The following is a 25,463-nucleotide window of genomic DNA, read 5'->3' on the forward strand; positions in this document are numbered from 1 at the left end:
TATGGATGAAGAGGAATCTTAATGAGGAGGCGCGTCTCTGGATGTAAAGCGGGTAATTAGAGAGTGGATTACTGAGGAATCAGAGCGTGTTGTTGTTGTTTAAGATGCGGAAACAACAGTCCGGGCTGTGATCCATGCGCTGTGGTGGAGCAGCAGCAGCATGTCTCTGCTCGGGATGTCCCACAGAAGACAGCCACAAGTTTTCTGTCGATGCCTCGGCTGAGTTGTACCTAAGTCATCATGTCCAAAGTCATTCAAAGGAAGAACCACTGGATTACCAAAGTGAACGAGTGCGCGCTGGTGCGTAACGCGTGCGGGGAGCTGAACGTGGAGCTGCGCGGCGGAGCGGAGAACGGAGAGTTTGCGTACGTCTCGCAGATTCGCGAGGATGCTGTGCTTTATCAGGGGGGTAAACTCAGCGAGGGGGAGCTGCTGCTGGAGGTGGAGGGGCTGCCCGTGTCAGGATTACCGCTCTATGACATTTTAACTGTGATTCAGTGCTGCAAAGATCCAGTCACACTCACAACTGTGCGTCAAGGTAAGAGAAAAGTGAAACAGAAGTTTGTGTGGTTTTCTACTACTTTTCTACTTTTTCTACTGCTTTATCCTCCACATGAGGGTCGCAGGGGGCGTTGGTGCCAATCCCAGCTGACATAGGGCAAAAGGCGGGGTACAACCTGGACACACCGCCAGTCCATCACAGGGCCACACAGAGACAAACAACCACCCACTTTCATATGATAAACATATAACTTTTTTTTATATTATATCATATTTAACAAGAATAGATTTTTCAATAGATATGGGTCAGATGGTGGTACAGTGGCTGCTCTTGTTGACTCACAGCAATGTTGTCACCTGTTTGGTTCGTGGTTCAACCAAGGGCCTCTCTGTGTGGATTTGCATGTGTTTTCCTCCAGCTTCCTCCCACAGTCCAAAAACATCACATTTGGGGATTAGGTTAATTGGATTTAAATGGGAGGATCCTCATAATGGAACAGATATTCAAACTTAGAAACAAACACATATCCACTAGTCCCCTTATGATATATACAAATTACATATTATAATAATATATATAATATAATATAATATTATATAATATTGCTCACATTGACAATGCAACACATGAGGTAGTCCTGTGTGAAATGTGGCACAGATGCTGCTGCTCTTGTCTCCTCTGGAGATTCTGGAGCTTTCACAGGCTTTGACATGTCTGTCCTCCTGGCCTTCAATGCTAAAGCCACTCTGGGGTAAAACCTACAGTCACAGATTAGGGCCTCTTACAGAGCTTACAAAGCTATATGACATGAGAATAAAGCAAATTGTGTAAATCGAACATTTGGGTTCAGAGAAAGTGGGACAGATATCAGATAATGTAAAAAAAAGTCTAGGTTTTAATGGCCTGTGTCACATTATGTTGGTTGTTGCGAAGCTGTTTACAACATCCTCAATCTTCAGGCTAATTCTAGCGATAATGACATTTTATGACATTTATGCTGAGGGTCTGCTGAGTGAATCCGTGCTGCGTTCAAAACCCTGTGTCTGTGCCGTCTCTGTCACATGTGTGAGGCTATGTGAATGACACTGCTTGTGGCTGTGGCGTGGCTACACACAGTCTGACATATTTCTGAGAAAAAAAACCCTGAAACGTTTTACGTAGATTGAAACAACGGTCACTCTTAGTTCTTCTGAGTCGAGTAGATAATACTGCAAGCTTCTAAAACATGAGGTTCATTTTACATTTCACTAAATAACGGATGACGTCATGTTGGGTTGTGGGTCTTTCATCACGATACATAAGAGCAGTCACGTCAAGGTCCAGTGTATAAGAATTAGAGCCAATTCCAATTCCTATCTTAACCCTCAATCTTAACCCTTAATCTTAACTGGCCCTCAAAACCAAGTGTTGAGGGTTATTTTGTCACTTAGAAATGGGACACCACTTAAATGCAGATACCTCTTCAGACTGTGGGGGGCAGAATAACGCGGAAGCTGCGTCCAGTCTGTCAAGTCCAAAAAAGAAGAAGAAGAACGCATTAAATTTTATGTCACGATTATTTATTTGGATCTGTTTGTCAGTCAAGTTATTAGGTTGTCAGTTAGTTATAAGATGATACTCATACAAATACCACAACCACGGACATATTCAGCTGACAGTTACCACACACCACGGCTTATTGAAAAGTAAACGATAGCAAACGATCGCGTGTGCGCACCGGCCGGCTATTGACAAAAGATCGTAAAATAAAAATACATTATACACAACAATGACGTCAGTAATCCATACAATGGACCATAACCCTCTATTAACAAAGAAAATACTTAATTTGTAGCGTACTCATTTCGCTGCTTTCGGCGCCATCTTTGTTATGTGAAAACATACAATGCATTCTGGGTAGCCCTTGCTCCCAAGGGTGGTCTCGGAAAATCTCAATATTGAGGGCGATACGGCCCTTAAACTCGGACCCTCAACTTAATTTTTCTGAGAATCGGGACAGCACTTGCACTAGCGGGAGCGCGCATTTTTGAGATTGAGGGTTAAGATTGAGGGTTAAGCAAGGAATTGGAATTCACCCTTAGTGACATCTAATGGTGCAGACTGTAAAGAAAAATCTCAATGGTGTCAGGAAACTACAATGTCCTTCATTTGCAAATCGTTTTACACTTGCTCTGGGTAATTTGTCCATTTAGGCTGCTGTAGAAACATGGTCACGTCCATAAAGCAAGGCCCTTGCCTGAAATACAATAAAGTCGTATTCACACCTAATAGTCTCTGCTAGACTCTAGGTACGATTGGGAACTCGGTTCAATTGGGGGTTGCAACATTCAGCCGGTCCGAGTTCTACTGAAACAAACCGAACCTTTTGAATGCTGCTTCAAGAATTACTGAAGGAGAAGACAAGACAACAATGAACAAGAAAAATTGCTCGTCTGTTCTGTTTCCTCCACATCAGAGCAAAACATGGAGCTGCATGAAATCCTATCGTTTCATTTGAACATACGACACATATACGGTGCAACTGACCAATTAGCAAAAAAGGAAGAATCCAAGGAAACGTCCCCATATGTTGTGCTACTTCCACCTTACTGCTTCAAACACAAACATATTCAGCCTATTGTTATATAAGACAAAGAAAGTAGAAAATCTGTTTAGGAGTGTTGTAAGGTATTTTCTTTGTTTTTACTTGGCAAAAATAACAAGTTAAAGTATTGAAAATAATATTGAATAATCAGCAAATAGTTCTTTCTGTTAGTGAATGTAGTTTTTAAACTGAAGGATGCATTGTTTATGAAAGACACCACTCATGGGCAGATGGGTTTATTTGTGGAAGTGCTCCCTTCATGTTAGACGTGCTTGACCCAGTCTTCTACATCTACACGTGAAAGCCGCCTCGAGGCTGTGTGATACAGACAGCCGCAGATCCAAACATTTTGTTGGGCCAAATCTGGATGTTTAGACAGAGATGTTTGTTATATTTCTCCTCATACTGTGTGTCCATTTCATTCTCTTACTCTGACACAACATTGGTCACAGCCTGCAGTTCTCTGCTCTCTGGGGAAATCATTAACAGTGTTACGTAACCTCAGTAGCATCATGGCAACGCTGGTGTACTGTATATCCATTAGTGGCTTCACACACAGTCCACGCCTGACATCTGAATCCGAAAGTCTCGACCTCTGGGACAAGAGCTCGACACTTCATGCTGCTTTGTATTTGCAGGACAGTTTGTCAGGACGACAAATTTGCACCATGGGAGATTTTTAATAACCACACAATTCCAACTAGGACTGTCACTTGTTCCAAATATTACGTTCCAAATGGCTGTTAGATGACATGCTGTTCCTTTGAACATATACAGACTCTCCTGCTCACACACAAACGTAGTGAGAACATTATTTATTATTAATTTTACTACGAGCCACAGGAGGCTAACAGCTAACAGATGAGTCTGAAGATTTCTTTGTTAATTTTTACCTCTATGATGTTGAGCCCGAAAACTACTTCCACATGCCACCTTTCAAATGCTTTGGTGTTAAATTATCTGCAATTATATAGCGCTTTTCTAGTCTTTCCTAGACCACTCAAAGCTGCCTGACGCTACAGTTTTTGCCATTTACCAAACCCACAACTTTACAGATCAGTCCATCAGTTGCTGTGACTATTCATTATATTTTAAAAAGGTACAAAAGAAAAGTTTAATCATTGATCGCATTTATAAAAACAAATCTTTCCACTCCAATCACGACCTAATTTGTGTTGCATCTATCAGCAAGGGTGTATATTAAATTCTTTGAATGCATCTGATAAGCAGCTCTCACAATCAATAATCCCTGCATTCATTTCACTAGCTCTCAAGTGCTGGAGTTTAGAATATTCGGCAAACAACAAAAATGAATATTTAAATAACACTTTTGCTCGGAATGCCCATCCCTACCACATGGTAATTACTTCAGACACTGATGCACTTCTAGGCTACAGAGACGTGAATATCCGATAATAAGCCGCAGCCCTGTTCTGAAGTCAAATGGAAAAAAGTGTGTACTGAATCCCTGCTGCAACAACCTGACTGCAGACGTTAAGGACATCCCAAGTTGACTTCATGGCTCAGTCATTAGTGTCTTGCTTGAGGCAGCAGATTTTCCTTGTCTCTAATTAAAGGAGAGGAGTATCCTTTGACAATCTCACAAAAACCGTCATTGTGCCTCACAGTCTTGTTGGGCTCCCATGCAGAACTGGCCTGCGTCTGTGATCCAAGTTTTACCCAGACCAGATGACAGACTGGTGAGGTAGAGTGGATCACTCTTCTTTTCCTTGAACGATCTTTGGGTCTTGTTACAGGAGTCCATATCATCTCTGCACCGTTTGTGGAAACCCTATCAGTATGTGTATGTATGTGTGTGTGTGTGTGTGTGTGTGTGTGTGTGTGTGTGTGGGGAGGAAAGTCACTGCTGTGGTGTACACGAGTGCCCACAGGTGTGTTTCTCCCACTGTGGAATGCAGTAAGAGAAACCACCTCAACATTCCTGAGAGGAAGGTGGAATATTACACTGCTGTGGTTCAGGCTTGTGATTAATCTCTGTAAATAACACTTCAGATTGGGAATAAAGGAGATTCGAGAGCTTGTTATTTATACAACAATGTATAATCACACACTAGAAAGTTTCCATCGGAGGTTTCTGTGTGTATGTGGTTGTGATTTGATGTCATGGGGGTAGAAAACACAGTACAAGTCACTGAATAGTTTGAGTGTTGACACTGGACATTCAAGTAGCGCCTTCTCCACGATCTTACCTGTGACAATAGAGGGCGAAAGATAGGTTGTGAAAAAAACATCATGCATCCCAACTGCCATAAAACACCAAAAAGAAGACACATCTTATTCAGGAAATGGAAGACTGAACCCAGAAAGAGGCAGTGATGCAACATTAGGGATGCCAACTGCCTTGCCAAACACCAAAGAAGAAAATAGAGGGTTCCAAACAGCTGTGTTCACATCCCTTTGATGAAAGATTGCTTTTCCAACGTTGGCAGAAACTGCAAAAGCTGCCGGTAAGAGAGTCTAAAATTGAGTCAGAGTATGAAGGCAATAAAACGTGACAATATCAGCAGGGAGTTTCTGGTATGGAGAGATTGCCTTTCGCCGATTGTCACGTATGAAGCTTGTGCATCTGTCCGTGATCATCAGGCGGGATCCTACAGTGTTTACAACCTGAGGATGTGACTCAAATTTGAATCTCACAGTGAAGTCAGTCAGTAAATCTGTGGGCAGCAACTGTTTTTTAGGTCAAATTTGTTGACATGTGACCTCATTAAAGTTGAGGCAAATGAGGTACTCACAGTTGGGTTGTTGACCTAGCATCGATGTTCAGTAAGTTAATTGTCACGGAATTACGTTAACTGAAAACCTTTGACCCATTTATCAAGCAAGTTTAGTGGTTTTGAGACGCTTTGATTTCTGATTTCTCATCAGGTTTATGGACGTTTCTCTACAAAGGTATTGGTAGATTCAGAAAATCATGCTAAATTAAAATGTATTTGTGTATAGATTTGACCACATTATGACTGTGAGAAGGAGTAATGTTCCTTTATTGATCTTAACTGGGGCGTGTGTCTTGAAGTCATAAAGTATCTCAGTTACCACCAGCAGTGACAGGAGGCCACAGTCAGTTCTGCAACTCCAGCCTGAAAATAAATGTTGCTAGAGTGACCAAATCACAATAACTGAAGCCACATCCACATTACTCTCTTTTTGTTTAAAAACATGTCAAATTTGCTTCAGATTCTCTACTGTCTGATGTATTCAAGCCCCAAAAAGTTACTTTATTTTGAAGGACTGTGCTTTTGTGTGCCCCAAAAAATGGCAGTAAAAATATACTGAGAAAATCTGCTTCCTGATGCATGATGTCACATGACGTATTAGCAAAATTACTTTTTATGCAGCGATGAAATGCTTATTTGGATGCAGATTATTTTTATTGTGAAATCTAATACTGTGCATTTAACTTGACTTTAAACCTAATGATTTTCACTCCCTGCTCCTCATAATGGCTCTCACATGTTCCACAGTTTGAAAACCGCTGATTGACTCATACCAAAACACATACTCACAAAATCCACATGAAAGACAAATACGCTCACTATTCTTATTTCTTTCCCTTTATATTGGGCTATTTGTTAACACCTCTCACAGAGAGGCTCACGTGGATAATGAATAGCTTTATCGTGTGGCATCATTTTGAGGTCAAAGTACAAGAGGGAGGCTTGACGCACCTGTGCTGTGCTTATCTTTTATCAGCAGTTGAAATCAGTGCCCGAGGTGGAAGGTTTTGTCGTCGTTGTCTTGTCCTGGCGAAGGTACGAAAGTCGTGCCATAGTGTATAATGCTATTAGATTGACAGTAGCTGCAAGGGAACAGCAGCATAATGTCCGCTATATGTTACACAGTGATGATATAGAACAAAGAAACTGCTGTGACCAACACTCCTCCGGCACCTGAAGGGTCTGGAGGTTTATGGCGCTTTGATCCTGCGGGCTTTGACAGAGTGTCTGTCTGATCTCCAGAACAAATAGCCCTCGGTCGTTTTTGATCTTTGAATTCAGTTGAACCCAACCACAGTGAACGCAGCCTGGCAGATGCCAGGCATTCCTGAGATTTGGAGGGCCAGGAGTTCACCGGAACACTCTGGTGAAACAGCGACGCTCCTGTGCTCAAGCTTCTGTACTGTTTTCTCCGCTTCACCCATCCTCTCAGGTCACATCTTGCTTTCTCCCGTCACCCCATTCTCTCCACAGAGAGAGAGAGGGTGGTAGAAAGATTTGAGAGACCATCTGTTTAAATCATTTGGAAGTAAGCTTCTGTCCTGCTTAAGTGTCCTTGAGCCAAGGTGTGCACTGGCGTCTGGGTCATTTGTAAAAGCGGCAAAACCAAAAGCTAGTTGGTGAATTTTCAGAGATTTTATGCCAGATACACATCCTAACACAACCCTCCATTTATCCAGGCCTGGGTCTGGCACTAGGAGGACACAAGGACATGATTATCGTCAACTTCAAAATACACTGGTGTAAAAAGGCCGAGCAAAGTCAGTTAAGGGCTATTCACAGGAGGCAGATTTATTCACAATAAAATAATTTGCTCTCTCATCATCCTCCTCTTCCTCACATTAAAACTTCAGACACACTTAAGTACTAAGTACCACCAGAGCAAGCTTACACCACAGTTGGAGAACCATGGACTTAATACAATGAACCAGTAAATCTCACCTGTGACCAAACAGACATACATGCAATGTTTAATTAGGGGAATAATACAGTACTTCACGTAGCATCAGAGTGTAGTTAGGTTGGTATTTCTGACAGTAATGACTTCAGCTGTAGAAGAATGCCCCAGCTGATAGAAGGGAGTCAGATCCTCCACAGCATATCAATCGCATGATCAGTAAGAAATGTGTCGAGAGGGGTTTATAAACTAGATGTTGGCGCCTTGTGGTATTTATACGCCTCATGTTTCTCTTCAAATGGAGTCTTGTCAGAGAAAGAAAAAAGCGTGCAGACACTGGCTCCTGTTTAAACTTAAACAGAAACATGTCTTCTCACAAACACTTCCCTGGTGATTCTGTTCACGTTTGTGAACGTAGAATTGTTTTGTTGTGAGGTGAAATTCACCAGCAAATATCTCAGATATGTTTAACCCTTTGCAAGGCCCTCATTGAAATACTATGAAATAAAAAAAAATGGAGGATTGGATTGTTGGAGGATATAGAAGACTTTTTTTTTTTTTAAAGATAGAAAATCAGGGCCCATGAAGATACCATATATGGTTCCTTCCCCCTAAAAAGAGTATATGACAATAAAAACACTAATAAAGGGAAATGAACATTGTTTTAGAACATTGTTCCCCAATCCTGCTGGTCCTTGGGTACATCTGTCCTGCATGTTTTAGATGTTTCCCTGTTCCAACGCAGCTGATTGATTTCATCACCTTACCATAATAAGTTTCTGAGACATTAGAAATAGATGTAGGAGAAGAGTGAGTCACATGACTATATTTTTGCCTTTTGGAACAGTGTCAGAAATGTTTTGGATGTCCACGGACGTTAACAAATATAGTTCTTTGCGCGGTAAAGGGTTAAGGTAACAGTTGTTTATTCATTTATTCATGGGTGTACTTGTTTGACAGATACGGCATACTGAGAAAAATCATTGAAAACAGCTGTGTGATGTAAGTATTACGGTGCTTATAGCAGATGATCTTTTGCAACATTCCCGTTCCAAAAAGTCAACAGGTGACAATGTCCCTGCGAAAAACTAAGTGATGGACAAAAACTGCTTCGTTAAATCATAAATACTCATACATAATCATGTCAATAATTACACCTGTTTAGGTATTCTCATTGGATACACAAGGAACACATGCTGCACATCTGTTACATTCAAATGAAGTTGTATATTTCTCTTTAAAGAAAATGATTGACAAGTTTTCTCAATAATTACTTGTGTGATAAAGCCGAATGATCTCTCTGACCTCTCTGACCTCTCCGAGCTAAGACACTGTACAAATATTTGCTTTGCATAATCAATGACTGAGGGGTGGAGAAAGAACAGGGCTTTTGAGACCTGCTCCGATGATTTGGCTCTGCATCGCTCTGTTCTGCATGAACACTGGTGATTGACTAATGCGTATATAAGTGAAATCCATTCATGTATAGGGAGAGTGTAGGGAGATTTGCCTGATTTGCACAACAGTGAATAATTTATGTGTCTCACACTCTGCTGTCTGTTTACTTGGCTTTGTGATCGAACCTAAACAATAACAAATTGATTTTCCAAAATTATCTTACGTTATAATCTCATTTGCATTCATACATTTTTATTGAGTGCTATCAGTTCCTGCTGTGTAGTGTAAATGCACGATTCACTGCGCTTCTAAATGGACGAGACAACTGCTCCCTGAGAAAAGCGAGGCCTGGTGTCTGGCTTCAGTATCGATCTGAAACCCCGCCTCCTCTATGTTAATAGTAGGCCAATGATTCACAAACACACAGAGTTCACACCTGAGAAAACACCGAGCTCTCAGAGTACCACCATTATGGTCATCTAAGGCTGGGTGATATGGACACAACTAATATTATTGTATATTTTGCCTGAATGGCAGTATATCTTATATATCCTGGATATTTTCCCCTAAGTGCACCATGGGTGCACACTTTCGTTTTGCACACAAACACACACACAATCACAAACTCAAATCTAAATGTGCCTTTAATGCATCTTTATTGACCACATAAGATGAGATCCAGCTTCACTTGACCTGTATTCAATACACAATAGCCATGTTTCCTCTGAGTGGAATTAAAACGGAATTCATATGTAAAACTGAAATGCTATTATAGTGTTTTGATTTACAGTGTATATGTACAAACAAAAATGGTCTATATCGCCGAGTAAATGACACACAATAAGCAGCTATTTGTCTGCGGACTTCCTTGCAAAATCCACACAGGACTGAGGCAAGCTCACTTCTCCATTGACTCAGAGAGAAGCTGAGCTTCCGTGGAAGTAGCGCTGTAATCAACCAAAGAGAATGCTTTGCGGGTGTGGCTCTTTTCAAATTAAAAGAGGCTCTTAATTTGAGAAGACCCGCAGCCGCGGCTGGAGACGGCTATGACAGCGTTTTGCATTACGTGCATAGACTAAAACATTGAAATACGCCAATATGTTCATACCAGGGGCAGACGGTGTATAGGGACGATTTGGGCGACGCCCTACCAACCAGGAGGTGAAAGATGATTTTTTTCCTAACCAATTCCAAAGATCTGTAGTATATAACTTTCAGCATTCTCTGCCAGCAAAAGTAGTTATTATCAGTGTTCTAGACATATTATCTGTCATTGTCCAATCAGAATCGTAAGATTCAAGTGACGTTTTATGGTTCCGCCTCTTTTGAGGCGGAACCATAAAACCATAAAACCATTTTTCAAAAATTCTCCCCTTTACTCTCATGTTAAAAAAGGTTTTTTTTGAAAAACATACCCTCCAATGCATTTTTAATGACTATTTATGTGCTTGCGTCATATGTAAATTGAGCAAAGAGAGGAGGGGATAACTCTTCACGTCACGTCTCTCGCCTCTCTGGTGGTGGCGCTCTAAGCGAAGCTCGCTTTTTTTTAAAATCCACGGAGGATCGTTTAACCGGTCCCAGCACTAACTGATAAGTACACGCAGTTTGACCAGTGCCACAGAGTTCACACTTTCATACGTGTTAGCTGTTTATGGCTCGTAGCAGCGGACAGCAGTCATTTGAGGCGACGTTCGTTAGCTTGTTTGCTATCTTAGCTTAGTGTTTTAAATGCGATGCCATGTTTGTAGTATAGCTGTGAAAAGCAAACTGTTGCTTGCAAAGTTTGCATCCACTTTTTTTACCGTCATCTACTTTTGAAAAATGCTGCCACACTGCTGATGTCTTTGACATGGATGCAACAGGAAGACTGACTGCAGCCTTAAATGAAAAGCTCAATATTCACGTCTAATTAATGGCAAAGATAACAACCCACTGGGCTGGACTAAACCAAAATAGTGGAAAACAAGGGGGGTGTTCTCTGAAGACACGCTGTTACCTGTGAAACAAGGGTGCTCTAAAACACCCCCATTAGCACTTGGCACTTTCCTCCTATTGAAATTCACCATAAAAAATTAATCATTTTATATATATATTAAAAAAAATTTGTCGTCCAATCACAATTTTGATCGAGCCAGAACGTGTTGACCAATTAGTCGACCAGTAGACTTTGACTTTACAGCCCTATGCCGGATTTTTTTTACTGGCAGTGGGAGGAAATCAATCAATATGGTGAAATGGGGGTCATCTAACATCTTCTGTTATCTTTTATTTACAGACATTTTTCATTATTTATTTAGTAATAACAGCAGACAAACACACCTATGGATAAGGTGAGTACTGGCACTACTTTTTTCTCACACACAGACCTGTGGTACAAACAGAGGTTATTATACAGAGCTGAAATTGCTGTGTTTGGTAAATATATGTGTGTGTGTGAGTGTGTGTGTGTGTGCTACTGTTGCTGATCCAGGAAAACAGAAACACTCTTATAGAGATTTTAGAGCTTGTCAGTGACTTCTCTCACTCAGTCAGACTCAGTTTCTCATGGTGTTTTTAAATGCACTGACAGGGACCTACACACTATGCAGACATACACACATACACACACACACACACACACGCTCAGATTCTCGTATAGTGGAGATAAACTGACATTTAAGCTGTGCTCCCCCCAGATTCACACATCTGGAAGGGATTACACACCATTACAGGCTCTGTTTTATACACATGAATCATAAGTCCTACTTTTAGTCTGTGTCTCTGGTTTTGTTGTGGTTTTTAGGCTCCGTAATTACAAGATGCAAAATAACACACAGTGCGAGGAACATTCTAATTTCCCCCTGGAGAGGGACGTAAAGATATTTCTAGAAATGAATCTTGAAAGTGCTCGGTTAATAAAATAAAAGGCTGCTTTTCTTTACTTTTACATTATTCTCATTTATATGAACATTGGTGTGCAGCCTATAGGGGACATTTTTAGAGATGATTTCTCCAGCTGCTGATATCTTGATCACTCCCCTCCTCCTCCTCCTCCTCATCTGTCAATCTCCAGAGATTCAGGTTGTTCATAAGCTCTTGACGCTGACCCAACGCTGCACAGGTTTTATCAAATGCAATCATCCGATATATTGATACTAATGTTGGCACTGCTGTGTAATGTGAACGATCCTATCTTATAACTTCACTTCAGACAGACAGTAATCACTCTTATGGAAGCTCACAAGCCAAATAACTGGTAGGATTTAATTTGAGAGGAACCTTCTTCGTTTGTGAACCGCACTGAAGGCTGCACCAGTTCTGTTCCGACGATAGGAAGCTGTAGAGTCTTTCTGTTGTCAGGACAGTGCTTGTTAATATTTAATGAATTATAGAGTTAGTGACCCAAAGTTGCACAATGTTAGACCAGAAGTGGTGCGTTTGTACTTACCCAGAATATGATAATTCAATTCCGAAGAAGGCAGTTGTGCAACATTATGGATGCCAGCTGCTGTTAAACAGCACAAGCAACAAACCATCACTGTAATATGATCATGTATACATCAATTATACACATAACTAGTGCATTTACAAATATGTATATTATAAATCACAGAAGTATTTCATGTATACACAAGCTTCGTACCTGCCACTGTTAGTGTTTTTAGGTGTCCAGATTGCTATATATAAAGTAGGTTTATCCGTCACTGTAGTTTATGTACAGTACATATACCCATCACTGTAGTGTATTAACCATCTTTGTTGCCCCTGAAATGTTTTTAAATGCATCATGTCCTGTTTGGGAAAGAGTGACCCGCCACGGCTAAACCAGCATAAAGGTGGCCCAACGCAAACCGATGAGCCAAATAATTCTTTTTTCAAAATTGTGCAAGTTGAAAAATCACAGTGTGGGTCTTAAAACCATAACCTTTGTATTTGAATTAGGGTTGTTTGATCGATATGAATCAATTCCTTGTTACCGTGTGGTGATACATTCCAGTGCCTTTCTTGTTTTTTCCGGCCAATCAGCTGCTCGATGGTCATGGAGAAAACACATGGCTAATTAACATGCAGCCGAGGCAGCAGCGACTTCTCTCTGCTATACTGTGGAGCTGTGTGTGTGTTCCTCGTTGAATGGAGATGGACAAGGAAAAACGCAGAAGAACTTAATTGTGGCTGTACTTCTTAACAAAGACAAAGGACAACACAGATCTCAGTTCGGCTATGTGAGTGGACTTGTCAGCGTTAGCATTTAAGCTAGCGGTCTTTATGCTAACGCATGAGTGAATGTGTGAATGACACAGCTTTGTGTATGAAGTATTGACTGTGATGCTTGTTGTCGGTTTTGCCATGGCTGCCATTTTCTGTGTCGCACAGAAATTGTCAAAGTTTTCATTCAGCAAGATGAATCAAGGTCATGCGGTGATAATTTGTTGCAGGTGATCAGCAGAACATGCAGTGCACATGTTTTTTTTTTGTTTTGTTTCAGGTGAAGATATTCACAGAGCCCTCTGGTGGTAGAATCATTACGAGGGTTGTGGGGAGGGCAAGTTGAGGCATGTTTAAGGTCGTGACCGTGCAATTAAGGTGTAGTCATTTCAATTAGTTGGAACAAGATTAGCTACGGTATTGACTTGTCCGTTTTTAGTAATTTTTCTAATCAGGATCCATCTTCAATCTGTGTTTTTTGTTTATACAAATGTACTATTCTCGTACATTGATGTTTGAGATTTGGAGGAACATGACTGCTTTTCCCACTAAAAGGTGGAAAAGTTAAATCACAACAAAGGACTGACAACTTCAAACAGATCAAAAGCAGCTTTTTGCAGGAAGTGGCTTCTTGTGTCTGATATTCTCATTACTGTCAAGTCTGTTTGCATCCACGTCTGTGACGTCGGGTTGTAATGGTTGGAGTTAGTCACAGTCGTAAAGATGAAAGCCAGAACACTGAAGGTTATTAGCAGAGAAATGTCCTTTACAGCACTATATAGTGTTTGTCGTCTGCAGCTTCAACATCTGTAATGATAGAGAAGACTGAAGGCAATGCTTGACAAAGATTTTGTGTGGATAACAGCACCCTAGTATGTTTCATGAGAAAACAGTATTTTCTTATAAAAACACTCAGTGTATGGATTAGTGTCAGCAGTAATCTTTGTTCATACTAACACATCTATAAACACGCTTCATGTGACCATTCAGTTTCACTGGGCATGCGTGTGCCGGTATAAACAGGTAGCTGAGAAACAACAGTGGTAAAAGAAAATACTGAAACTGAAAATACTGTAAGTGTTTCATCCACAGCTGATAATCAAGTTGAGGGAAGTGAACGTGGGTAACTGCATTGCTATTTTTTATTTTCGGTGTGAAATGTTGGCTCAGAGTTACCAGACAAAAACACAGACAGCGGAGTAGGGCTGGGTGATATAGCCAAAAAATGATGGCACAAGAAAACGTTTCAAATGAATCTATGTTAATCTTAATTTGGATAAAATGTCAGATGATTAAAGATTAACTTTCAATTGTGTTTTTTAATTTGTGTTTGAAAAATAGACAGAAATCATCCTCCTTTAACCAGCCTTATTAGATAAATATTTTTTACAGTATCTATATTGCACAGCCCTGTGACAGCATTTTTAAGCGTCTCAATTTTTAGGGCTGTAACATCCTGGAGTAACGTCGTGGGTAGCAGGAGAACCGGAGCAGCGTATACTGTATGCATTTTTAAATGAAAGCAGCATAATGTGGATTCATTGTAGCCTCAGACTACACATTTTTAGCAGCTTCACACTGTGTGATTGATGTGTTGCATATAAACAGCTGTATGCACAGCTGGAAGTCATCTCTCTGTCGGCAAAAGTACGACAGACTGATCAATCCCCAGACTGTCACTGTCCCCGGCTTCTAATTGTCACAACTGAACAAGGACTTGGACCCAATTGCTCAACTCGGGAGACAAATAAAAAAATAAACAATCTTTTATAATCTTGAGAGTGCGATGAAGAAACATTCATATGAGGGAATAACTACTAACAAAAACAAGGGCTAAAGCTAACAAACAAAAGACCACTCTTTCGAGGAAAACTGACAAACAAAAGACCCCTTTTTCCAGAGAAAAACTACAAGCAAATACAAGGGCTTGACAAAGTGGCAAACAAAACCTGACGAGACAGTGCCAAAATTCGACAAGACGATGGCACGGGGGGTACGCTGTTCTCATGCTCACAAGACATGACGAACTGGCAACAGACAAAGGAAGAGGCAGACCATATACACACGGAAATGGGGAACAGGTGGAAACAATCAGGGCGAGGAAGACATTTTCCTCTATCTTCCTACATATTTTCCTGTGTACAGTCAAACTGCTCAGAGAATATGTTGACATGTACCAATAAGGAATATGCGTGTCACTCGACACCTTCCTCCCATATCGCACACCCTTAAAGTTTTCTTATTTTCTGAGAAATCTTGTTGTGTAATGTGACTGGACCCTGTTGCCCTCTTGTTTGGCCCAATCAAGTAGGTCTCAAGTCTTTTTCTCTTTTAATTGACTGAGCAATTTTACCAAATTCATCCATTATTACTGTAAAACTAAGAAAAAGTCTATACTGTATACGGAGTGTGATGATACACAAACGAAAAGAGCAAAGTATGGAGGATAGTGTGTGTGGTTACCATGGAGATGACTGAAACCTTTCACAGAAGCATATCCTGAAACATTGCATGATTATTAAAGTTTTAGTATACATCAGACTTTACATAAAAAAAAACAAATAAAACATGTTTCTGATGCCCCGAAGTGGTCAAACAAATTGACATTCAATATTTTTTTTGAAGATTTGTCTTGGAGCTCTGGCTTGTGAGATACTGATGGGAACATTTTATATTCAGCTGTTGTGTCTAAATTCAATTTGCTTTGAACCCTCACTCTCTGTCTTATTTCAAGCTCTGCTGCCTTTTGTAAAGACCTGAAAGTGATCTCATTGAGTTCTTGGAACTCAATGAGTTTGTCTCTGTTCTCAATATAGAGCACAAATGTGAGGTTATAAATGGTAGTAGACTCTGTTTAATCAGTAATCTGATCGAAACGTCTTCATTTAAACTTGTTTTGCCAAATAAAGAGCAGAGACAGTTGTGTATTTTTAAAACCATCTACAGGCAACATGATAAAGGAACAGTAAATCTCTTTTTCTGTCAGTGCTTGAAGGTCAAACAGATATGGTGTCATCCACCTTAAACACATCGGACATTTGTTCTGTTACTGTGTGGGACTTTGCAAACTTCTGTGGGGGGAGGACCTTGGACTGCAGCTGTTTGTCAGAAGTTGGCAGCATCTGGCTGTGCAGAGGATTGAGGTGTCAAGGTGGTGGAAGGGAGTTAGGTGCACAGAGAGGACTTATGTGCTAGGCAGGTCAGGTTGGCTTAGACAGAGGGGAGGACTGGTCAATTTGCAGCCAAACCACAGCTTTTCAATGCACTTACTGCCAAGAACTCCACTAAAAAAGACCCCATATTAATGTGTTCAATGAAATCGTAAATGGTAACTACGTAAGCATATGATACATGTATGTGCTTGTCATTTTTACAGCCAACTCTCTAATACTGCACTAGTGCTGTCAACTTGAAGTTGACCGATAGTGGATTATTATGTGATTACAATGTTTAAATAAGTTTAAGAGTTTGAAGAAGCCCACAGCCCCCTATCCCTCACTACTCACTACCTATGAAAGAAATGTCAGTAAAAGTCATGATATTCCTGGAAAACTTGCAAAACCAATAATCATTAGATTATTTATATAAAAAAAAAATGTTTTATGAATGATAAACATGATTAAATACATATATATGTCCATAATTATCCAGTGATACAACCTAATTAGTTACGTAATTACATTTCCTGGGTTCCTTGAATGCATCACACGGTTCTTTGAAAGTACCTCTGAGCTCAACACTGCTGTCGGCTCCGCATTACTCACACCAGCAGTAAACAGTTGTTTTTGTCATTAATCATTGGGAGAAAATCCTGTAAACACACAGTAACGGTGGCCCTGAAATGAACAAATATAGCCGCTCGACCATAATTTGTGCCTAGCTTGTTATTAGCCAGTCGCAGACATGGCTGTGCCTCGCTGTGATCTGCGTCTCCACGTGCCAATGCCCAGTGGTTTAAAATGTCCCATCGGAGCCAGTGAATCAGCTACAATTATTAATCAGTTCACCTCATATTCAAACCAAACCTGAAACAGCAACAGTTGAACCAAGGTGCTGTGGCCATTTTAAAAGCAATTATATCAGTGGCTGATCCAGATGTGCAGCTGTAACATGTTTGCCACTTCCTGCTTCTGTTGTGTGAAGTGTTTACTGCTCTCTGCAACTTTTAAACTAGAGTAGTTCCAGTGGTAAACATGGTGGACATCCCTGCCAAGTTAGTTACATTTTGGGAGTTTTTGCAATTGAAACATGATGCATCATCAGCTGGTTTTGCAGTCTGCCATGTGCTCTGTACCTTTCTATCAGACTCGCTTGCACGATTTTACCAGGAAATGCATTATAAAGGCACAAGGTCTGCACTATGTTTGGCTGTAATTACTCGACATCCTTCCTACTCATTGACCTTAAGCTCAACACCGGCTTGAATCTGCCTGGGTAAGCATTGGAAATTGTCCAGTCCTATTGTCATTGCCTCTGTGGCGATGGTGGCTTTCTTGTTGTTGGAATGAAGGACAGGGGAAGGAAGGAAGGAATGACTGATTGGTTTTTATTATTCACATGACATGGCCTTCAGCAGAGCAACAGTGACACAAAGGGTGGAAAACAGTCTAATATACATGTTCTTTTGAGAAATTGATTATTTTAAAACCTTAGATAGGAACAACTTACAGGACCTTTGGATCTGATGGTACACGATTAGAAATAAAAGTGTAAGTAGAACCATATAAGGTTCTTCGGCTTGTCCTGATAGGAGAACCCTTTTTGGCTCCAGGTAGGACCTTTTTATAAAGATTCCACCTGGAACCCTTTTGGAGGGTTTCACCAAGAACCCTTTTAAAACCCTTTATTCAGAAAAGGGGATTTAAAGGGTTCTCTGGATCAAAATGGTTCTTACTGGAACCATTAGTGTGACCAAGAAACCTTGAAAAACCCTTTTTTCGGGAAAGGGTTTTTCATATGCAAATGGCTGATTGGTTCCAGGTAGAACCTCAGCCCTTGTAGAAGGAACATTTTGGAACCCTTATTTCTAAGAGTGTACAACCTAATAACTGCATCTTATTTAGCAGATTTTATTGACAGGAATTTAATGTAACCATGGTGCGAACTACAGGGGGCCAGTGGGGTCTCAGCCCCCTTCATGAGACATGAAACAAGATTTGTGAGATTTCTTATAGGGGGGTCTCTAAAATATTGGCAAAATATTGTTTTTCCCATACATTTCCTTTATGTTTGTTGTATTGTCATAATCATGGATCATGTGTAAAATTAGGCTATTTTTAATGTATGATTTGCGCATGAGGAATTCATCACTATTTCACTTTAATAAAGATGCCGTCCTGCATGCATTTCTTGTCCTCACAAATGAAGCGTGGTGGCACTATGTCTTCAAACATCACTTTAAATCAGACATCGGAAACTAAAAAAAAGAGATTTAGCACTGGAGCCGCTGGAACCACTCACTCACTTTCCGTGCTGGATCTCAAAGAAAACAGGGAAACCTTATCGCAAATTTCGGATTTAAAAATAAATCCAAGACAGAGGAGCAGCAAGAGGCGAGTTCTTTAGCAGATAGCTGCCGGTGAAAAGTGTGAATGTGTGAGAGTGGGCAGGGAGAGAAAAGGGAGTTTGGGGTTTTCATCAAAAGCATGAAACGTGCAGAGGTTAATTGGACAAAATTGTGGCCCTGCGAGGGACTGGCGACCTTTCCAGGGTGTACCCCACCCTTCACCCTATTGCAACTGGGATTGGCACCAGCAGCCCTCGTGTGGAGGCTAACATGGTAGGCAATGGATCGATGGATGGAGGATCCACAGGAGGCGATAGAGGTTCTGCACTGGAGCAGAGCTGAAACGATTCATCGATGAATCGATTATCAATTGATTACTAAATTAATCGCCAACTATTTTGATAATCGATAATCAGTTTGAAGCTTTTTTCATGATTAAAACAAGATTTCTGATTGTTTTAGCTTCTTAAATGTGAATATTTTGGTTTCTTTGCTCCACATAACAAAGAAATCATTAAAACTGAATCATTTTGGTTTGTGTGCAAAACAAGACTTTTGAGAGCATCATAATTTCCAGCTTTGACAAACACTGGTCAACACTGGACTTGACATATTGTGCTGCATCAAACACAATAAATCAGTGCCTCATTAAAGCTCTCACAGCAGCCAAAATTATACGCTACAGAGACAGAAATGCAGTGAGCGGGAAGCAGTGCCAGATCTCGTTTTTCGTGATCTCAGCATATTAACTGTGTATTATGTAATCATGTCGGATTCAGACAACTATTTGTTTTACTGCATCTATTTTTAAACTGTACGCACTTCCTGTCCAGTCTGAGTCGTAAGTCATGATGCGATACACGACCCACGTGCACAATACAAAAACAAGCGAACTTTGACATATTTCCACATTTCACGTCGTCACCATTAACTAGGTGCTTACTAACATACATGTAAGTAGCATACTAGCCATGTATTAGTAAATATTAAGCACGTATTAACACCTTATTTAGGAAAAATCTTAAATTTATGTAGAACAAGGTGTTAATACATGCTGAATAATTACTAATACAGGGCTAATATGCTACTTATATATGTTAGTAAGCACCTAGTTAATGGTGAATATGTGTTCTTTAATATAAAATGTTATCAAAATATTATTTATTTAGTTATCATCTGATTGCCTATAGGTTGCGCTGAAAAAAAAGAAGGATATAAGACACATATACGCATATATTATATTGCACATTCTTATAGTGTACGTTTTAAGATAGTAATGGGAAAAAGCTGCCTAATGCTCTGTGTTCTAAGGGTTAATCAATCAGACAACACATCAAACATCAAAGTGTTTGCATATAGACATATAAACATCAAATTAATGTTTATTGAACCTGCATTATATTACCATTGAAGGAAATTATATTGTGATATACATTGTTATTGAATCGTTGCCCATCCATCTGTATGTTACATAATCTATTGGTTAAAATAGCTATTTTGATATAAGCAGAGAGATCAGATGTACAGTATATAGGTCACTGGATTTATAGGCCACTACTTTCCATCAACTCCGCTGGTTTGTTTGTATGTTTCTCATACATCATCTCTGTATCTCTGTCAGGCCGTCTCCGTGAAGTATAAAAATTAAAGGCCACGTTCTATTTATACAACGTTCTGGGCCGAGATCCATTTAGAAATCCTTCCAAAAAATCCTTCACAGAGTAATCCACAGTAGCCGCCTCATCATCGACGAAATGTTTTGGCAAAAACTATAAATGGGATTTTCCCTTTAACCCCCGTATTTTCTTTTACTGTTGTTTTTTAACCACAACTGGAAAGCAGGTTAAGCGTGTCAGACTGGCGCTCAAATAATCCTCGGAAGCCGCCGACGTTTACTGATGTTCTCTTTTATTTTGAAATACACAAAGTTTTCAAACTTAAACGGAATAAGTCCTTCAGCTGTTTAGATGATGAGCCAAAGGTGACGCTGAGGTCAATGATGGCATCAGCTGTAACCTGCCTTCTTCATCCTGTGCATCCATGCACCCATATATATATATATATATATATATATATATAGCCTAACGTGATCATTTCATGTCTGCTTTCCATCATATAAGGCACCTGCTGATGTTCCTGTGGTGTGATGTGTTTTAGTGTTACTTGATGGAGAGAAGAAAGAGGAGATATGGGAGGGAGGTTGGAGGATGTGTATCATCTCCTCCGTCTCATTGACCATGGTCATCAGCTCCTGAGGACACTTACTATAGAAAGGGCCCTTTGTGTGTGAGACGTTCAGGCAGGCAATGACATGTAAGAGAGGCAACAACCGGCTATAAGTGATGGAACGTTCACATGGACAGGAGGTTTGATGTTCTCCGAGGGCGACAGAGAGGATTCAGCTCACATGAAGCATATGTGTGTTTACATGTGTCGCCCATGGGAGACAATGGACACATTAAAATAGCACAAATTGCACACAAGTGTTTTTCTTTCCTTTAACCCTAGAACACCATTGCCGGGTGGTTTTCACCCAAGCAAATAAATGTATGTGATTTTCATGAAAACCAAGCTTTCCAAGCTATCTTCATTATGTATTTATTTTTTGTGACAGTTTTTGTTCCCAAATTTCTAATTTTCCAGTAATTTTGGAGCATTTTTATAGGGTCCCCTCATGATGCTTTTCTTTCATTTTGTTAGACATGACACAGTTTAAAATAAAAGAACACTACTCAAATGTGTCATGTATTGTCATGTTTTGATACATTTTGATGACAAGTACTTTTTATTGGGTGTATTTATTATCTCGGGTAAAAATCACCCGACATTAGTGATGGTGTTTTGAATTTGAGCGATAGTGTTCTAGGGTTAAACATCTGTCTGCCAGAGTTTGATATTCCAGTATTTGACAGGAATTGCACTCTTTGTTTAGTGTGAGCATGCAGATTGGTAGAATGATGCCCTCCAACCTTTGGCCCACTCAGCTTCTTACACAGAGCAGAGGGAGCGGTGCAGGCCTCGGTTCCTCTGTGGTTATATTTAGCAGTGAACAGATGCAGTGCACTGGAGTGGAACACACACACTGCCTCTGCTCGCCTTAATGCGAGTGTGTGAGTCTTTGTCTGTAAGTCTTTCAAACTAGTCCTCCCATCATGCACTGCTGACTCTGACTCAGCAGCACAGCGCTGAAGAACTGGGTCAGAACATTGTATACTGAAAATTAAGACGATTTGATTGTACCATGATGCGTGGGTGCAGACTCGGTCTGTACTGCAATTCAGATTTATTGCGATTCTGTGAGCCTTCACATGAAAACCGTTCAAATGCTACCGCCAGTACCCCCCAGAACAACTCAAAGCGCTGTAGTACATATGCCAGGCCTGTAAGTGGCGCAGAGAAGAAGTTGCTACACACATTACAATGTATATCACCAATACGCCAATATGATTTGATTAAAAAATTAATTAATTAACGCTGTTTTTTAGTGTGTATCTGCGTCCTTACCTTGTTTAAGAAGCCCTGAAGGTTCTAAACAAACAGTAAACACCGGTTCTCCGGAACAGCAGATCCTCCTGCTCCGGGCACTAGTCCGGGCACATCCGGACACATTGCGTACATTGAACCGCAGAAGAAGAATAACGTCCGTTGTGGAGGTGTTTCACAAGCGACAGTGTCTTCTGACTTTGGGTCTGACTAAGGGTCAAAGTCATAAAAGGGACTGCGGCGGGGAGTCGTGAAGAATCTATTTTTAAACATTGATGAAACAATGTTTTGATAATGAGTAGCATTGCATCCACCGTTCCAGAGGGGGGAGCTGAGCTTCTGAGAGCAGGTGTGCTGAATATGTCAATTCCGGGTACTGGCCAATCACAAGACAGTCTGTCTTCCGGGTGAGAGAGTTGAGTCTCAAATCTCGCGGCTGGGAAACAGCGTCAGAAAAGAGGATTTCTATCGGCTCGTTTACAGCAACTAGGAGGTTTTTGTATTAGTTAATGTATGTAAGTAGACCTCCATAACTAACATATATGTGCAACAGGACCACTCTATGTGAGCTTCAAAATTGTCACACACACACAAAAAAAACAACAACAATTTATCACAATTCGACCTCCCCCCACCTCCATTTTTCTATTTTACTCCCCTAATTCTCACATGGGGACCGTGTACTCTCAAAATACTCTCCAAGCTATTTTTGACACAAGTTTTATTCCTCATTTAGTTTAATGATTTAAGGAAACCAAATAATATAACAAATATATTCATATGTGGCCAAACAGTCAGTCCACACTCCTTTGACCGCACTGACAGGCGGTTGAGGGTTGAGAGTTGGAACACCATGAAAGCACCAGTGGGTGTGGTTGGTTTTCAGTTTGGTAATTACAGAAGGAGGAGGCTGAGGACTGGTCCAAAGCTCTTTGGTGGACCTCACTCTGTGATTGTTGTTTTTTCCTCTCCACCCTTGCAACATACTGATTGCAGGGCCCTATATACAATGTATGTGTCTGTATGAGGGACAGAGTGAATCCCATGTTTAATAGAATTACCTTCACTTCTTGTGCATCAGCTATCGTGACCTCACCACCAGAGTAACGGCTGCCTAATAGCAGCAGCGGGGTTTTTCACACAAACAGAGCCCCGAGGAGCCAATCACAAGCTAAGAGCAGGAGTTGATTAGTTTTGTCTGTTCCATCTCTCCCAGTGTTCACCTCTCCCAGACAGCATCTCTGTATATTGCCAGATAATGCAGACTTAAATGCTCTCATGTGTAACTGGAGAGTGCGGTGTTGACTGGCGGGATGTCCTGAGAGCCACAGGAAGCTGCTGGAACAATGGAATTTACTGTTTAAGAACCAGCATTTCCAGTTCCTACTCTGCGGTCATTATTTGGAATTGGTCAGTCAGAGGAAATACAATATTATTTGTCCTCAGGAGGAAATGCCTCCTCTTTGTGTTTGTGTCGAGCTCCGGGGTTATCAGCTTCACATGGTTTGGGAGCTATATTCATGTTTATTGTGTTTGGGACATTTTAAGGATTTAGTAGGTGACTCGGTAATGTAACTGCAATGGAGAATTCATGTGTCTGTAATTGTAGAGTAACTACACAGCAGAGTGAAAGATGCAGACGGAGTGGTGCCTTCTTAATCTGTATGTGATAACAGAGAGAACAGTGAAATCCCAGAATGATCCCTTTTTTGTGGAGGAAGTCTTTTTATAACAATGAGTGTATGATGAGTTATATACTTAAAACTCCAGTGTGTAATTTTTTTTTTTTTTTTTGGTCTTTGTGAAGAGAAATGATGCAACCTCTTAAATTAAAACAGGAAACAGAAGAAATAAAAGTGCATGGAAACCATCAATTCAACAAATAAAAACCCAAGAATCAAAGTCAAAACTGAAGAAATAATGATAATGATTCCAGGAATCAGAGGGCATGAGACAAACACTGACTGCAATTTTGTTATTGGTCAAAGTGAGTGTTTCATTATCTTTAATTTCCCCACAAGGTTAGCATGTGCAGAAACATACACATGTTAAGGAGATTTCACAAAAGATTTGTATCTTTTTGACTTTTCATCCCCATGAAGCCTGGTACTTTGGGAATCCTGAAATGTTGTTAGTGGAAAACACGTTTAGGATTTCAGGTTTAGTGTGGGTTTTCATGAGTATGTAGAACTTTTTTTGAAACAATTTCCTATTTAAGGAAAACCTTTTAAGCACACAAAAAAGAAAAACATCCTTTTGGGAAAGTTGCGTTTTTCAACAAAATAACAAAACACTGCAACAATCAGGCCATTTGGGTTTTCTTAAAAAGACAATAGTTGGAAAACTACCACACATCCACCCACTTACTTTATCACAACCAAACAAGAACAGAAAATTAAAAGCAAATGAGGAGTCGCCGCACACAGAGAAACAACAGACATGACAGAAAGACCAAAGCAATGTTAAAACTTAACGTGATACGGATTTCAACACAAAACTGAGGGTGTTGACACGAAAGAGACAAAACCAACTGAGCAAAGACACTCCAGCCTGCTTATGACCTCACACTGATTGTCCTCAGCTGTGTGGAGAACACAGCTGTAGCCAATAGCGCCTGATTATCAAGGAAACCTGTGAACTGGATCTGTCTGGTCTGACTTTTTGATACATTTACTTTAACATAAGGTTCAACACAACAAATATTGTTGATTTGAGTACATGTATTAAATTTTGGTTTTAACAAAAGATCTTTTGGCAATTTTTATTCAAAGTTAGCCTTTTAGCCACTTAATAACGGTAAGTTATTTCTGTATATTGAAAATCAACATACTAGCAACTAGCTCCAAATGAAAATCTTACTATTTAACCAAACAATTCCACAACAATTTGGCATATTAAAGGGACACTGTGTAGTATTTATGGGTTTATATAACCCAAAATCCACTTTTTTATACATATTATGTGCTCCTGCATTGTCTAGTCGCTGTATAATAGTTTTTGTTTCATTTTCGTAGTGTTTCAAAAAGTCATGTAAAATAACATGACCGCGGACCGCGGTTGCATAGCCACTGTTAGCAGCGAGACACCATGTTTCTACCAGAGCCTGTAAGGACAAACGCGAGAGAACAAATCAAGCGTCTCTTTACTTGTAGCGGAAGTCCCGCCTC

At 40.3% G+C, this 25,463-nt stretch overlaps 1 protein-coding gene across 1 annotated transcript in view; it reads left to right on the forward strand.

The window, feature by feature from the left end:
- Nucleotides 1–240: 240 nt before the first annotated feature.
- LOC310931942 (membrane-associated guanylate kinase, WW and PDZ domain-containing protein 1-like) overlaps nucleotides 241–25,463 on the forward strand; it is a gene marked incomplete at both ends in the record, with an annotated part of 125,899 nt that continues 100,676 nt past the window's right edge. Inside the window, one exon of the mRNA XM_083895188.1 lies at nucleotides 241–538. Coding sequence (XP_083751314.1) covers nucleotides 241–538 — 298 coding nt within the window. The remainder of the gene's footprint in view (nucleotides 539–25,463) is intronic.

The sequence above is a fragment of the Microchirus variegatus genome (genome assembly GCF_963457635.1).
Source record: "Microchirus variegatus genome assembly, chromosome: 9".
NCBI classification, from domain to species: Eukaryota; Metazoa; Chordata; class Actinopteri; order Pleuronectiformes; family Soleidae; genus Microchirus; species Microchirus variegatus.